Source organism: Anomaloglossus baeobatrachus, chromosome 1, assembly GCF_048569485.1.
Source record: "Anomaloglossus baeobatrachus isolate aAnoBae1 chromosome 1, aAnoBae1.hap1, whole genome shotgun sequence".
NCBI lineage: Eukaryota > Metazoa > Chordata > Amphibia > Anura > Aromobatidae > Anomaloglossus > Anomaloglossus baeobatrachus.
The window spans coordinates 7519614-7537442 of record NC_134353.1 but is presented as its reverse complement, the minus strand read 5'-3'; the positions used below and the strand labels follow the sequence as shown (position 1 = coordinate 7537442).

At 50.4% G+C, this 17829-nt stretch overlaps 1 protein-coding gene across 1 annotated transcript in view; it reads right to left on the bottom strand.

Moving 5' to 3' along the window:
• LOC142252901 (vomeronasal type-2 receptor 26-like) overlaps nt 1-9216 on the bottom strand; it is a 41198-nt gene extending 31982 nt beyond the window's left edge. The window contains exon 1 of the mRNA XM_075325061.1: nt 8806-9216. Coding sequence (XP_075181176.1) covers nt 8806-9216 — 411 coding nt within the window. The remainder of the gene's footprint in view (nt 1-8805) is intronic.
• Between the last annotated feature and the right edge of the window lie 8613 nt (nt 9217-17829).

The following is a 17829-nucleotide window of genomic DNA, read 5'->3' as shown; positions in this document are numbered from 1 at the left end:
ATACTTACTGTGAACACAAACATCGCCACATTATAAGTATATGCATTCACCTTATACAACGGCAACACTGGATATAGCAGAGTATCCCAATATGCAGGAAGCTTATTACAGGGCCTGTGTAAAGTGTAATGCATTTGTATAGAATGAGGCTGTTGGGTATAAAATACTTAGTGTGAGCACAAACACCGCCACATTATAAGTATATGCATTCACCTTATACAACGGTAACACTGGATATAGCAGAGTATCCCAATATGCAGGAAGCTTATTACAGGGCCTGTGTAAAGTGTAATGCATTTGTATAGAATGAGGCTGTTGGGTATAAAATACTTAGTGTGAGCACAAACACCGCCACATTATAAGTATATGCATTCACCTTATACAACGGTAACACTGGATATAGCAGAGTATCCCAATATGCAGGAAGCTTATTACAGGGCCTGTGTAAAGTGTAATGCATTTGTATAGAATGAGGCTGTCGGGTATAAAATACTTAAGGCCGCTTTACACGCTATGATTTATCTCACGATATGTTGTCATGGTCACAGTTTTCGTGATGCACTTCCGTCATCGTTAGCGACGTCGTTGCGTGTGACACTTACGTGCAATTCCGAAAGATCGCAAATAGGGTGAAATTCATTGATCGTTGACACATCGTTCAGTTTCAAAATATTGTTCGTCATTTGGAACGCAGCAGACATATTGCTATGTTTGACACTCTGCCAACGACGAACAACATCCACATGACCGCCTTGGTCAAACAATATATCGCTGAACGATGTAGCGTCAATTGTGAGATGTGTACGTGTGACCGCTACAAAACGACCTATGAGCGATCTCGGCAAATCGTAACAACGATCTGGGCATGTCACATCACTAACGAGATCGCTGTGTGTAAAGCAGCCTTTACTGTGAACACAAACACCGCCACATTATACGTATATGCATTCACCTTATACAACGACAACACTGGATATAGCAGAGTATCCCAATATGCAGAAAGCTTATTACAGGGCCTGTGTAAAGTGCAATGCATTTGTATAGAATGAGGCTGTCGGCTATAAAATGCTTAGTGTGAACACAGACACCGCCACATTATAATAGAAGGTAAAGAGAACTTACCATTTGTCTTGGTGGATGCTGTACTGTATGGGCTCCTTCTAGGTATGAGTCCTCTCTGTCATGTGATAGGGGCGTGTTCAAAACACAGCCCATACAGTCTAACATCTACCAAGGCCGGGCAGCAGACACGGGTGGGGATAGATAGCAAATCCCCACCCACGTATTAGCTATTCAGCAGCTCCTGTCAATCAAACAGCAGTGCATTTCTGTAACTTTACTTGCAGATATTTCTGAAATAAAACATCCAATCTCAGAATAAAAGCTCAGCTTACATTCAGCCTCCGAGCACCAGGATACACTGGCTTTACTGTATATATGAAATCCTGATGGTTTGTCCTCTTTAATGCAAGCACATTGCTATATTAATAACAGAATCAGCAGGTACATATAAATATACCCTAAACAAGAGCAAAATACTAAGGAAAGACAGTAATAGAACAGCAGTGTGTTCAGACTATGACGTGATTGCTGGCTGGTGTGACTGTGCACTTCTTCGCTGCCTGCGCTACAGAAGGATCTATCTACACCAGCTACATCCAGACTGTTCATCGTGGATGGCCTGATGACGAGGAGCAGGAGGACGTGTGTCGCCCAGGGCTATGGGGTATTCGGTCTCGGTCGGTGAATCACTGGGGAATGTCACTTTGGTGGCCGTTGTCCGCTCCCGTGCCCTGGGTGCTTTTTGAAAAGAAGGAATATTTATGTGCTGCCCCCATGTCAGCAGCAGCCGTGCTGCTCAGATCCAGATCCGCAGTGGCTCAAGGGGTTTCCGGACCCGGGGGTCGCGCAGACACTCAAATAAAAGGGGGCATATATGTACGGGGATTGCTGTGGATACTTTGTTACACCACCCACGGTGTGTGGTAATATGGAGTACCACCGCTGCTGTTGGAAAGCACCCGGGGGCGATGGAGTGGCAGCTGGTTGTTTAACGCCTCCGTGGGTAGGAGTGGATGCCCCGGGGCTCAGTGTCCAGGACACAGGGAGTGATGTAGGCCGGAGGTGGCGTGCCGGGCCGGACTGGGAAATGTTGGTGTAGTCACTGTTGAATAATTGTACTCAAGTCTGTTGGTAAACCATGGTGTAAGTGGCCGGCTGCCACGTCCGGGTGTACTCGGGTCCCACACCCAGCTGGTGTACTGATTTTCCTTTCTCTGGCACTCTGTAATTTTCTCAATTCTGGACAACTCCATATGGAACGGGGAAGTCCACTTCCGGTGCTGTTGTGGTTGGGAGTGGTGCCCGCGAAAACTGACCCTTGGGATCTCAGTGGGTGTTTGCAGATACCCTATCCCCCGTGGTGGGCTGCTGTTTCACTCTATCTGGGCTACCATTTCTGAAACAATGTATGGAACCTTGCTCCCGGCCTGGTTAATTAGAGAAGGGGCTTGCAACACTCTTCTAACTAGGGTCCAGGTACCCCGCCTGTGGATGGTCTCCGGACCGGATCTCTGCTGTCGGTACTGTCGCGGGCGGCGGGGCGCTGCGCTCGCTAATGCTCATGTCCGGAGCTGCTGCTGCTCGGTGGCTTGAGCGTTGGCCGGATCTGGGGACTCGCGCGGCGCTCCTCGCCCGTGAGTGAAAGGGGTAGTTTGTTTGGGGATTTGAGTCCATAACGCCACCCACGGGTTGTGGTGAAGATGGGCACCACCGCTGCTGGTGACGGGGATCCCGGGAGCGATGGTAGGGAGCAGCTGGGATGTTGTTTTCCCCCTCCGTGGGTAGGGGTTGGTGGTCCCGGGGCCCAGTGAGGTGACGGGGAGGCAGGGTTGGCGAGGTGCAGGGTCGCAGGGACTGCGCAGCGAGGTGCCGGATGGCACGGTTGTACTCACTCAGCCACAAATACACGCAAAGTCTCTGGTAAACCAAACGGCTGGATGGACGGGTCCCGCAGCCGGCTGCTGTGGCTTCTCCCGGACAGTTGGTGATGGCTGCCTTTTCCTGCACCTGTGTGTTTGTTCGGCTTCGGTGGCTTCCCACCGGTAACCCGCTCCCCAGTGTATATGTGCCGGAGGAGCTCTTTTGCCCGCAGGCTCTGACCCTTGGAATCCTAGCTTTGGCGGTAGCTGTATTTCCTTCTGCTGGTTGGAAGGTTGCCTTCTATCGGGTCTTGGCTGCTAGGTAACCCCTGGGGTTCCGGTCACTAACGAATTTGACCTTTTCGGCGGCTCCAAGCCTGGTCGGGGTCCGCAGGCCCTGCCTGTGTGTGCTGGCTTCACTTCGCTCCCTGGTTCGGTACTGGCGGGCCACCGCCGGACCCCGGTCCTACGGTTCCGCGTTGATTCGCCTCTCCTGCAGACGGCCACCACCATTTGCCAACCTTGCTGTCAGTGCCTGGGCCACACACCCAGACACCAGCAGGCACTCCTTCCACTTCGACCTCCTGAACTAAAACTGCTTGCTGTTCCTGCCTCTAGGACTGTGAACTCCTCAGTGGGTGGGGCCAACTGCCTGGCTCCACCCCACCTGGTGTGGACATCAGCCCCTGGAGGGAGGCAACAAGGGTTTTGTGTTTGGCTGATGTGCCTGTCTCGGGGTGGGGGTGTGTGTGTTGCAGTACCTGTGATGACCTGGCGAGTCCAGGGCGCCACAGTACTGGTGGGCTCCAACCCTGTCCTGGTCCACTTTGATTTCCCTCAACCGGACTCCCGTTGCCTTTGGACATGGTCCACTGCTTGCTACCTAGCCAGTAGGCCAGGGCCCCTACCCTTGCTACCCTCCACTAGGCACAGTCTTGATCTCGACTCTACACTGAACTCCAACCTGAACTCAAATCAACTGACTGTGTTCCCACCCCTGGATCCTCAAGACCCCTAGTTGGGCGCCCCAATCCGCCTGGTCCTGCCCACTGGTGTGTCCTTCTTACCCTAAGGGGGTGGCTAGGATTTTGTGGCTGATGGTACCTGTTGTGGGATGATGTTATATTGGGTGAATGTTTTTCTGTGACCACTTGGCGGCGCCAGGGCGTCACATTCCCCCTTGGTCGAATACAGCCTGTCCGCGGGCTGTCCGACCACTGACATTTATTTTGCTCTATAAGAAACGGGAAAATAGAAAAACAAACATTTCTTCCCTTTATGGGAGGCACATTTTTTTAACGTTGCCAAACATAAAACACATTACTTTCCCTTCTTCTTCATCTGCCACCCAAACAACCTGGTTCCATGGTGCCACCGCTAAGAATGGTGGGCACCCCTTTTCCCAGTCCACAGAGGTTCCGGGTAACACCTACACAGTCCGGGTAAAAAGTTCCTTACCAGGCAGTCTATCTCAAGGGCCCCAAGTCCGGGGACCCTTGGCCTGGAGGTTAGCCACTGGTTTCAGTAGTCGCTGGGCCTCGGCCTACTCCACCGCAGGCACTATCTCCAATCTACCTCTATAGAGGCCGTGCAGGTGAAGAATAACAAGAAGGTAGGTAGGGGTATTTACAGAACCCAAGAAAGTTTTTGGGGTGACCTCACCAGTCCCGAGGTCTTGGTCCATTTGCAAATGGAAAACGGGGTTAATTGTAATGCAATCAGGTTAAAGGCACGGTTGATTAGCTTCTGCCTATATACACAACATACGGACACCACTCACTACATTCTGGTCTCTCTGTACCTGAGTGGTGGCCGTGGTCTTCTCGTGGTCACGGCTGACAATGTAAGTCTTCCGATTCTCCCAGTCAGTGGGTTGAACTACATAGGGGGTTCCCTCCCACTGGTAATCCAGCTTGTGCAGTCTTCTTTTTCTCTTCAGCACCACATCTCCGGGCGCAAATAGGGCAGCTTGTGCCTATCTATTAAAGCGCTGCTCTTGCCTTCCTCTGCTCTGGCTCAGATTCTTCTCCCCATACTCTTGGATCTGCCGAAACTGTATCTGGCATTTTGTATCCCAGTCCGTGGTTCGCGAAATGGTCTCAGTAACCTCTATTTCCATGTCCACATCCACCAGCAACCTTCCAGGTACGCTGGTGTACACTTGGTGGAACTGCTAGGGATGTTGTTATACATGTCCACAAGATCGGGCAGTCTTTCAGGCCACAGGCTCCACTCTTCTAAGGGTAAAGTCTTAAGCAGATTGAGGACCAAATGGTTCATCTTCTCACACATACCGTTGGTTTGGGTATGATATGATGTGGTACGGATCTTCTTATGCCCATACAAACTCCAGAACTCCTGGAAGATCTCGGCTTCAAAGACAGGGCCTTAATCGGTAAGCACCTCCGGGTAGCTGTGTGGCCGCATAAATATGCCTGGAAGACCCTTGCCGCCGTGCGAGCTGTCAAATCCTTGATGGGTACCACCACCATGAACCTTGAGTAATGATCCACTATCGTGAGAGTGTAGGTATATCTGCTCCTACTCGGCGTGAGCTTAACATGATCCAGAGCGACAAGTTCCAGTGGCTGGTGGGAGACAATTGGCTGTAACGGGGCTTTCTGGCTGGTGCCATCCTTTCTTCTTAGCATGCAGGGACTACAATCCCTACACCATATATCAATGGATCCTCTCATCCCAGCCCAGTAAAAGCGCTCTCTCAGCAGCATTTCCAACTTCTTCCAGCCGAAATGTCCAGATCCATTATGATAAGCCTCTAGGACCATGGGTACGTATGTCTGTGGCACCAAAATCTGGCAGATCCTCTCATGCATCTTGGGGTTAATGAGCCCTCTATACAATTTGCCTTATTGCAGATACAGCCAGCCTTTCCTTCCAAAGCCACTGGGCTTCTGCTGGGGCAGTGGGCCCCAATCTGGCATCAGCTTGAGAAATCATCTCCTTAACCAGCCTGACTGCCGGATCGTTATCCTGGGCCTCTTGCCACTCATGGTGGGGTAATGGGTTGAAGGCTGCCTTCTGCTTACCACTGTATGGTCACTGCCCAGACGAGGGCCAGGAACTCCAGCTTAAAGGAACTATAATTCTCAGGATTCCTTTCCGTGGGACGGAGCTTCCTGCTTGCACAGGCTATTGCCTTCTCTTTGCCATTCTGCATCTGGGACAGGACAGCACCCAAGCCCACGTTGCTGGCATCCGTGTATAAGAAGAATGGAAGACCGTAGTCGGGGTAGGCCAGGATCTCCTCTCCGGTCAAGGCCGACTTCATCTGCTGAAAGGATTCTTCCTGTTCCTTATTCCAGACGAATGGGGAACCAGAAGTCTTGCCATGCTTGGGTTGCCCCACCAGGAGATCTTGCATGGGAGCTGCCATCTTTGTGTAGCCTTTGATGAAGCGGCGGTAATAGCCCATCAGGCCCAGGAACTGCCTCACTTGTCTGACGATTGTAGGTCTTGGCCAGCCCTGGATGGCTGTGATCTTCTCCGGGTCCTTTGCTACACCTTCTGCACTAACCACATGCCCGAGATATTGAACTTTGGGCTTCAGCAGATGGCATTTGGATGGCTTCAGTTTCATCCCGTACCTGTAGAGGGCCTTGAATACTTCGGCCAGATGTTCCAGGTGTGCTTCATATGTCTTGGAGTAGACGATGACATGGTCCAAGTATAGCATGACCGTTTCGAAATTGCGATGTTCCAAGCAGCACTCCATCAGCCTCTGGAAGGTTCCTGGTGCATTACACAACCCAAAGGGCATGCTGTTGAACTCGCAGACCCATCAGAGTATTGAAAGCGGTCTTCTCCCGGTCCTCCTCTGCAACAGACACCTACCAGTAACCACTAGTAAGGTCGAGAGTAGAAAAGTAATTAGCAGTCCTCAAGGCAGCCAAGGATTCTTCAATACGGGGAAGAGGGTATGCATCTTTATGAGTTATTCGGTTAATCTTCCGGTAATCCACACTCATCCTCATTGTGCCGTCCTTCTTTTTCGCTAGGAGCAATGGAGCGGCCCAGAGGCTGCAGCTATCACAGATGACCCCTGCCTCCTTCATGTTCCTCAACATGTTTTTGGCGCATTGGTAATGTGTGGGTGGAATGGGCCTATATCTCTCTTTGATGGGTGGATGCGCACCTGTGGGAATGTGGTGTTGGACCCCTTTGATCCTCCCAAAGTCTAACGGGTGTTTACTGAAGACTTGCTCATACTCCTGCACTACCCTGTAAACCCCTTGTGGTGTGCAGGTGTGGAGTCAGTGCCTACATGTAGTTCTTGACACCAGTCCTCTAGGTGCTCTGGTGAACTATCACTGGTCGACTGGGATGCAGTGATGGTGGATGCTGTTGTCTGGATGACATGGGTGTCTACTGTGAATAACATAGCAATGGTGGCATATCGGGGTAGCTTAACCTCTTCCTCTCCGCAATTCATCACTCTCAGGGCTCTTCTCCACTTGCGTTTACGAATTCATAGCAACACTCGGATACAATGTGAGTCGAGTGTCCTGCGTGTGGTCTGCGTACAGTGTGTGTTTTTTTCCTCACATAGCATCCGTATGACATGCGATCGTCGTGCGAGTGTTATGTGAGTGTTTATGCATACCGCATCAGACTGGCTACCGGAGGAATCTCCAGTAATACCAGGCCTGGCTGCGGTTACCTGCACTGAACCCTGGATCTGTCACCTGAGCTCCAGAGATCAGCCCGGTCTGTCTGCAGCTATGCTGAACTGAACAGCAATCGCCGGGAAATCCATCAATCGGCGCTCGCTGTTCAGGCTGCACTCTGGAGCTCAAGTGACAGCTCCGGAGTTCAGTGCATGTAACCGCGGCCAGGCCTGGTATTACTGGAGATTCCTCCGGTAGCCAGTCTGATGCGGTATGCAAGTGTCAAGGATCCGTGTGACATGCGTTTGCCATCTGTATGACTTGCGCATGCCACCCGGATTCTGATTTTTTTCTCGCTCCCATAGGATTGCATGGGAGTGCAAGAGCTGAGACTCTGAAATCGCAGCATGCTGCGATTTCACCGAGAGCACGAGACGTGCCGTAAAACATTTAGCAAGAGGACACGTCCTCATTGATTAACACTCGTGCGAGTGAGATCCGATTTTCTATCTGATCGCACTCGCACATAGAAATCGCAAGTGGAGAAGAGACCTCACGGGCACTCTCCCCTTCTGGACATCAATTATTCCTCTGGCTGCCATTACTGTGAGCCAGTGCTCTGACAGCAGAGGCACTACTACTGCCAGGTAATCCTGTCCACGGATACCTACTGCTGCCCTAGAGGCGCTACATCCATCACTTGTACACCACCAATCTCTCCACCAGACAAGTTCACCTGTTGCCGCTGCAGGAGGGCCCAGATTTAAGATTGCAGAGCCCACTGCCGGCCCGCTCTTGCAGTTGCAGACAGCGGTTGTAGCAAATGCAACACTTCTCCCATGCAATTCTCAATAACATTAGTCCCTAGGACCATTTTTGGGTTACGGTTGCTAGGGTCATTCTGCACCACAATGAGTCCTTGATGCTCTAGCTCCACTCGCCTCACCTTCAGAGTCACCTCTTTGAACCCCACTTGGGTCATGGGGAGTCCATTGGCCGCAATGATAGTAAGGCCAGAGTCTGGTGTGGTGAGATCATCACCAGACCAGTAGGGCTTATACAGTACATAGGGTATGGTTGTTACCTGCGAGCCAGTGTTCAGAAGTGCGAACGTCGGGATACCGTTCACAGCGAGGGAGATAATGGGGCGATCTCCAATATACCGCTCACGCCAATCAGCTGGGCCTTGGCCTCAGGGGTTGCTCGTTTAAAGGACACTGGCGAGAATATTGGCCAGTCTTATTGCATTTGCAACAAACAGGTTTTCCATACCGTTTGTTGTTCCTTCTCTGCATCCACAGGACGTCTTCCGGGCTGTCGGCGAGCTGGAACCTTTCCGGAGGCTTGGTCTTTGGCTGGAGCTGTAGGGTCGCGAGGATCCTAGCGACTTCCTTACTTAGGCGTTGAACTTGGGACGACAGGTCATCAGGGGCTCCGGGAGGTGCTTCGGGTGCCGGTAGGGCCAACAGAGGAGGCTTCACAGACACGTTAGAAGTATCAGCCAGCCAGGGTGATGGTATATGGTCACTAGCTTCTGATGTTTGTAAAGCTTTAATGGCCCGGTCCTTAAGAAACGTAAAGTTTAAGTCCTGATGTTCTAGGGCCTGCAGACGGAGCGGTTTACGGTCTTCGGCTGACCCCAGCCCCTGCAGAAACTGCTCTACCAGCATCTTATTGCTCTCCGGCTCAGTAATGGAGTCTGCCTCAGGGTGCGCAGGGCAGTTTGTAGCCTCAAGGCATAGTCCTGGATGCTGTCCTGGGACGCTGCCGGCAATTGTAAAACTGCATGGGGAATTCCGCGACTGTGGAGACCCGCATGTCTGAAACGGTGCCTACCCCTCCTCCCACCAGTCCCCAAAATGAAAATATGGCCAGGCTTTGATGGGGTGAAAACAGGTCGGTCACAGTTTATTAATTTCATAGGTAGAGAAGGACACTTCAATATAATTACAAGCTCGTCGCCGCAACCTTGTCTGCAACCGACAAGTGAAAAGCCAACGAGCGGGTACGACCTTCGCCCGTCTCCACCTTTTCCGCCACGGAGGATCATGTGTACCGCCTTCACAGGACTTCGACCCCACCCATCACCTTGAAGGCCTGATTCACTCCATCCTGTATCCCCGACAATAAAATGTCTTGTTCAATGTCCATAAGGTGCACTCCATCTGCTCTTAAAAGTGCAGAGTTATCGCCTTCCAACTGCTGGTGATGAACCACGATACCACATCTTCCTCTTACAAATTTCGCCATCCTCACATTGATCTTTCTCCTTGAACACTCTATGGCTTTTGCATTTATTGCTCCATGCCATACAGCTTGTGGTACTATCTCTGACCACACCAATACTGTATCCGGTGTGAGGTAGCAGCGTTGTTTGGGCAAAAACGTGAGGCAGTGAGGCAGCAGCGTGTTCACACCAACAGTCTATTTATTGTTGCAGCATAAATAGATCCAATTTCCCACTGTCAAAGTCTCTTCCGGATCACAGCCGGTGCATATAGACAAATTCTTTGCATCAAAAAGTCTTGTTACCTTAGGACCCCGATAACCGCAGGGATCTGTGTAAGGTTCTCCTAGGCTCACACTCTTGGCTGTGTTCACTCCACACAGAGCCAGCCCAGCTCACACAGCATGTGTTAGCTTCACCAAGCCTGGCTCTCAACTGAGACACACCCTGCTGTGCTCTGCATGATTTAAACGAAAATGCCGGACATGAGGATTGCTACAAAACCTGGACTGGGAGGAGGGATCTGTCTCCCTGTTACCCTTTTTGCTATACTCCCAGTAATAGCTATAGCAAACTCAGAGGGTTTCCAGACACATTCTGGGGGACACATAGCGGTCTTCAAATATTACCCCTGTCACTGCCTCACATATCCCCCCCTCAGTTCAAACGGGCGGGGTTGAACTTTTGCCAACATACAGGGACCTCTGGACAGGTCATCCGCATTGCCCTGCAACCTACCAGCCCGGTTTTCCACAGAAAAGTGAAAGTTCTGCAAGGAGAGAAACCACCTGGTGACTCTAGCATTTCTCTCCTTAGCATTCCTCATCCAGACCAAAGGGGAGTGGTCTGTCACCAGGCGAAAGTGTCGCCCCAGCAGGTAGTAGCGTAGGGATTCCAGAGCCCATTTTATGGCCAGGCACTCCATCTCCACTATGCTATAGTTCTTCTCTGCCGGGGTGAGTTTTCTACTCAAATAGGTGACCGGATGCTCTTCTCCATCTACCTCCTGGGACAGAACTGCACCCAGACCCACCTCAGAGGCATCTGCCTGTACTATAAACTCCTTTTGAAAGTCAGGGTTGACAAGGACAGGCTGACAACATAGGACTACCTTTAGCGCCTGAAAGGCTTCCTCTGCTTGTGTAGTCCAGTGGACCATGACCGACTTCTTCCCTTTTAAGAGATCGGTCAAAGGCGCCAACCTTCCAGCAAAATTGGGTATGAATTGTCGGTAATACCCCATTATACCCAGAAAGGCTCTTACCTGTTTTGTGGTAAGGGGACGAGGCCAGTTTTGAATGGCTTCGATTTTGTTTACTTGTGGCTTGATAACCCCTTGGCCTATCACATACCCCAAGTAACGGGCTTCTTTGAGACCCATAGCACATTTGCTTGGATTCGCCGTCAGACCAGCAGTTCTGAGCGAATCCACTACCGCTTGTACCTGAGATAAGTGGGTGCTCCAGTCACTGCTATAGATGATGATGTCATCCAAATATGCGGAGGCATATGGTTGATGGGGTTCTAACACTATGTCCATTAATCTCTGAAACGTGGCTGGAGCCCCATGTAAACCAAATGGCAAGATGACATAGTGATAGAGCCCCCCTGGCGTGACAAAAGCGGTCTTTTCTTTTGCCGCCTCTGTCAGCGGCACCTGCCAGTAACCTTTAGTGAGATCGAGAGTCGTGAAGTACTGGGCCCGTCCCAGTCTCTCTATCAGCTCGTCGACCCTGGGCATGGGATACATATCAAATTTCGAAACCTCATTTAACTTTCGGAAGTCATTACAGAATCTTAAAGAACCGTCTGGTTTCGGGATCAGCACAATGGGACTGGCCCATTCGCTCGTGGATTTTTCAATAACCCCTAGTTGGAGCATCTTTTTTACCTCCTCCGCAATGGCTTGCCTACGAGCCTCTGGTACCCGGTATGGCCTTACTTGAGGCTCGGTGACAATATCATGGTGGATTACAGTTGTTCGGCCTGGTAGGCTTGAGAACACATCCGTATTCCGCTGCACTAACCTCCGAGACTCCCGTCTCTGCTGTTTTGAGAGAGAATCCCCTATCCTCACTCCTAATTCATCATCAGGGGACTCCTCCTTTGTTGTTGTCAAAGCATCTGAAAAGGTTAAGTCCAACGTTACGTCAGCCACCATACATTCCCTGTCTTTCCACGCCTTCAGCAGGTTTACATGGTAGATTTGCTCTGGTTTTCTTCTACCTGGCTGATACACCTTATAGTTTACTTCCCCCACTTTCTCCCGGATCTCATAGGGACCTTGCCATTTGGCTAAGAACTTACTTTCTGCAGTAGGTATTAGGACTAAGACACGATCTCCCGGTTTAAAAGACCTAATGGAGGCCTTTCTATTATACTGAGTACTTTGGGCTGCCTGAGCATCCAGCAAATGCTCTTTAACAATGGGCATTATTGCCGTGATACGATCCTGCATACCCATAACGTATTCCACTGTGCTTTTGTGAGGGGTGGGCTCCTGTTCCCAAGTTTCCTTAACTATATCCAGCAGTCCCCGCGGATGTCTGCCATACAGTAACTCAAATGGCAAGAACCCGGTGGAAGATTGTGGGACCTCGCGGATAGCGAACATTAAATAGGGCAATAACATGTCCCAATCTTTCCCCTCTTTGGCGACCACCTTTTTCAACATAGCCTTTAGAGTTTTATTAAAACGTTCCACTAGACCATCAGTCTGGGGATGGTACACTGACGTGCGTAGCTGCTTGATCTGGAGGAGTTTGCACAGTTCCTTTGTAATTTTAGACATAAAGGGAGTGCCCTGATCGGTCAGGATTTCTTTGGGTAACCCCACGCGACAGAACATAGCAAACAACTCCCGAGCAATAAGCCTCGCCGAGGTGTGACGTAGTGGAATGGCCTCCGGATAACGTGTCGCATAATCCATCACTACCAGGATGTGCTGGTGACCACGGGCTGATTTTACAATGGGTCCGATCAGATCCATAGCAATCCGCTCAAAAGGCACCTCTATAATGGGTAAAGGTATCAGAGGACTACGGAAACGGTGCGTTGGTGCGGTCAACTGACAAACTGGGCAGGACTCACAGAACCTCTTGATTTCTGCGCCGACCCCATGCCAGTAAAACCGCTGAAACATGCGTTCCCGCGTTTTCTGTTCACCTAGGTGCCCACTCATTAGGTGGTTATGAGCCAATTCCAAGGTCTGACGGCGGTACGGCTGAGGGACCACCAACTGTTCCACTATTTCCCCTCGGATTGTATCAACCCGATAGAGCAACTCTCGCTTTAGAGCCATGTAGGGAGTTTCCAGCCTGGCACCAGGCCGCTGGGGTACCCCATCAATTACCTGTACATTTCCACGTCCAGGAGCCAATGTGGGGTCCCGGAGCTGTGCGGTTCCGAAATTATCTGGAGACACGTTCAACTCCGGGATTGCCTCGGGTGGCTCAACCTCTCCTGCCATTACCTCTAGGGGGAACCTGGCAGGATTACACTCTGTCCCTATACTGGTGACCCCTACGGCAGGTATCCCTGAGTCGGGATTGTCCGGCTCAGGGCCTGGTTCAATCATACACCTCGGAGGGCTAGGTCGCCTCCCACATAATGTCCAGAACAGGGGCAAGTCTCTTCCCAAAATAACAGCATATGGAAGTCTTTTCATCACCCCCACTTCATGTTGAACCTCTCCACACGAGGTAGCAATGGTGACCCTTTCCATAGGGTATTCCCGTAGGTCTCCATGAATACAAAGTACCCCTACTTTATGTCCCGTAGGGTTTTCCCCGGAGACCAAGGAGGCATGTACAAGAGTCACTACACTTCCTGAGTCCAACAAAGCCTCTGCTGTATAGCCATTAACACGTACTTTGCAGAGATGGGGCTCCTCCCCCATAGTAACAGTGCTTGCGGTACAAACAGTATGGGCATACATTGATACCCGGCGAGCGTACCGGCAGTCCATGGGGTCTGATGTGTGTGGGCACTGTGCCATCACATGCCCAAGCTGATGGCACCGCCAGCACATAACAGCAGAGGTGTCCCTGTTTCGGGTGTCTGACTTTGGAGAACCGGGACTCCGGCTAACCTTAGTCTGGGGTTTACTCTCTGCCAGGGCTGAAGGTGGGACAGCACACGAGGGGGGACGGGAGTCTTTTACCAACTGTGAAGGGGGCGTATCCCTACGGAGTGCCCGCCGTGAAGCAGAGTCCCGGACTAACTCCTGGGTAGCTGCGTAGCGTTCCACCAAATTCACTAGCTGGTCTAGGGTACCGGGGTCCCCCTGTCCCACCCACCGTTGAATGGGGGCTGGCAAAGTCCACACAAACCATTCAATCACCACCCGCTCAATCATCTGTCCGGGGTTCAAGGTCTCCGGCTGCAGCCATTTTTTTACAAGGTCCAGTAAGACATGGGCCTGTGAGCGTGCAGGTTTTCCCTCCTCAAAGGACCACTGGTTCACTCGTTGGGCCCGGAGATAAGTGTTAACCCCCATTCGTGCAAGGATCTCACCTTTCAGTATGCCATAGTCCTTGGCATCCTCCGTGCTGAGATCCAGGTAGGCTTTTTGGGGTTCACCTACCAAGAACGGGGCCACGACATCAGTCCAACGGTCGGTAGACAATTTCTCTCGCTCAGCGGTCCTCTCAAACACGGAGAGAAAGGCTTCTGGGTCGTCCTCTGCACTCATCTTCGTAAGTGCCGCCCTTACTCTGTCCTGGGCCACAGGAAGGACTGGATGACCTGGAGTTACCGCTGGGAGCGCTTCTCGCAGAGCAGAAAGCTGATTAATCAACAAGCTGTTTGTCTCCTGTTGCTGAGCTAACGCCCGCTGGTGCTGAGCATTAGCCTGTTGCTGTTGTGCACTGGTTTGTGCAAAAACCTGCTGTAGTTGAGCAGTAGACTGGGCCAGCTGCTTTACAAGATCCTCCATAGTGGCTGCTGAGGTGAACTGTAACTTTGCAGGCTTGATCATAAGCATGTGAAAACTGGGTTGTTGCCCCTAGCAACCAGGCTGCAACGCCTGCAGGCTTCGTTCGTGGACCCGCCGATCCACCGCAAACAGTCAGTAGAAATTTTTTTTTTTTTTTTTCCGGGTAAGTACCTCTTAGGCCATTGCCCTTAGCAACCAGGCTGCCATGCCCTCATTCTCCACCATAATGTGAGGTAGCAGCGTTGTTTGGGCAAAAACGTGAGGCAGTGAGGCAGCAGCGTGTTCACACCAACAGTCTATTTATTGTTGCAGCATAAATAGATCCAATTTCCCACTGTCAAAGTCTCTTCCGGATCACAGCCGTTGCATATAGACAAATTCTTTGCATCAAAAAGTCTTGTTACCTTAGGACCCCGATAACCGCAGGGATCTGTGTAAGGTTCTCCTAGGCTCACTCTCTTGGCCTGTGTTCACTCCACACAGAGCCAGCCCAGCTCACACCGCATGTGTTAGCTTCACCAAGCCTGGCTCTCAACTGAGACACACCCTGCTGTGCTCTGCATGATTTAAACGAAAATGCCGGACATGAGGATTGCTACAAAACCTGGACTGGGAGGAGGGATCTGTCTCCCTGTTACCCTTTGTGCTATACTCCCAGTAATAGCTATAGCAAACTCAGAGGGTTTCCAGACACATTCTGGGGGACACATAGCGGTCTTCAAATATTACCCCTGTCACTGCCTCACACCGGGTAGAGGTAGGTAAAACGTTCGATGTCCATCTTCATCATAGTTAGTAGTTCAACCGTACTGCGTTACACCAAATCATTGCCACCAGCATGAATCACGAATACTAACAACCCCGTGGCCGTGCTGGAGATGTCGACCACCTCCGGGAAAACCTGTCCAATTGACCTCTACATTTTTGAAGCCCAGGTTCTTTCCTCCTTGACGATTCACGGTCCTTTTTGCTGCCCAGTAAACATAAGAAGGACCAACTACCCAGACTGCTGGTGCATTCGCATGTAATAGATAAACGTGTTATTTCAGCAAATCAATCCGGTCTTATATATCTGGCAAAGCAAGCGGACTTCCAGCGACCCATTCTCTGCACTTCAGCCTCCGTTACTCCTGCCCTAGCTGCCTCGGTGGCTGCCCCGATTCGGAAAGAATGGGTCCCGTATTCCTTCGTATTCTCCCCAGCTTTTGCTAAGCACTGCTTAAACATTGCTTGAAATTGATGTTTGGTAAGCGGGGACCCGTCCGCATAGGAAAGCAAAAATCTGCTTGAGTGTCTTATCAGCGCGTAGTGTTTGACTATTTTTAGCGGGCATACTGGGCCATCTGCTGGGTCGAATTTGGATTTACGCACGCGAATGTGCTGGGTGTTGCTGCATATGACTAAATCTTCGTTGAGTAACCCGCCTTCAGATGCTGCTTTTCAGCTCGGTAATAATTCACCAATGCGCAGTGCGCCGAAAAAAATTGATAGCGAAGGCTGTTGATATGAGGGTCGCCTCCTATTGAGACCTGCATACTGAGGGGGGATATTGCCATAATGTCATGTAGTAATTTCAATGACATGGGGCGACGACATTCCTGACTCGGTTGAAGCCTTTTCCAACCTTTAATGGCTTGTTTAATGAAAAAGAACTTAAAGCTACTTTACACACTGCAATATCGGTACCGATATCGCCAGCATGTGTACCCGCCCCCATCGGTTGTGCGACACGGGCAAATCGCTGCCCGTGTTGCACAACATCGCCCAGACCCGTCACACTACTTACCTTCCCTGCGACGTCGCTGTGACCGGCGAACCGCCTCCTTTCTAAGGGGGCGGTTCGTTCAGCGTCACAGCGACGTCACAGCAGCGTCAAAGAACCGCCGCCCAATAGAATCGGAGGGGCAGAGATGAGCGGGACTTAACATCCTGCCCACCTCCTTCCTTCCGCATAGCGGCCGGGAGGCAGGTAAGGAGAGCTTCCTTGTTCCTGCGGTGTCACACGGAGCGATGTATGCTGCCGCAGGAACGAGGAACAAATTCGTTACTGCTGCAGTAACGATAATTGAGAGTGGACCCTGTAAAATAGTGAGTTTATGGAGATTTGATTCATAAACTGGAGTACATATATTCATAAAATATATGTATTTTGCCCATGCCTTTAAGAGTGACTTTGTGAATGTTGGAAATACTAGCCAAGGTCTTTTGACAAGGTAGAACCAAAGCCATCTGCTATTGTTTGTCAAAGCTTTCAGCATACTGCTATATTCTGTTTGGAATTTGTGCGAAGAACTGAAATTAGCTTTGAGAATCTTCTTTCTGTTACACTAGGGTCAAAGTTCAGCGAGCTTCAAAAGAGTTATATATATGTCGAAGTAGGTTTAGTTTTACAAGTCTCTACTGCGCAAGACACTTATTAAGCAGAAAATAAGAATACGTGCTATGACATAAGTTAGAACTAAAAAGGATAGTTACTTTTTGTAACACCATGTAAAGAGATAAGGACAATCAGGAGGTGGGGTTTGGATTATAAAAGCAGACCACACTTCAAAGGGAAGGAGAAGGAGGAGGAAGAAGGGAGGACCAGACGATCCACAGAGAGAGACGGCTTACTACATCACAGCTATGTAAGACAAATGAACTGTTTTTTTCTCTACTTATCTGTCTATCCATCTTGTAACTCAAGCCAAGCCAGTAACTTTTCTGTAATGACTGTAACTTCAACTTTAATCTGAATAAATCCATAATATGTTTTTGCACCTATTTTGCTCCAATCATTAATATACTGGCTTTGCATTTGTCACGTCAAACCGTTTTTTAACATATTTGGCGAGCATCAGCCTGAATGATTGAGAGGCACAGCTGTTTTCTGTGCGTGGTGATTTTTTTTTTCTTTCACGCTGCCTTTTGCTGGAAGACTTTTTTTCTCACGTCATTCCCTGCCCTTTGTCCGAGAAGGGGGGTTTGTGAGTTCTGTGAGTAATCTCTGTCCAAGTGCTGCAGGCAAAGACGATACACTGTGTCTACATCACGAACCTTGGTGAGGTTTAACGTGACAAGCTGCACGGAGGTCGTATGTGTCAAAGCCTTGACGGACATCTGAGGACTTCCAATTCAAGG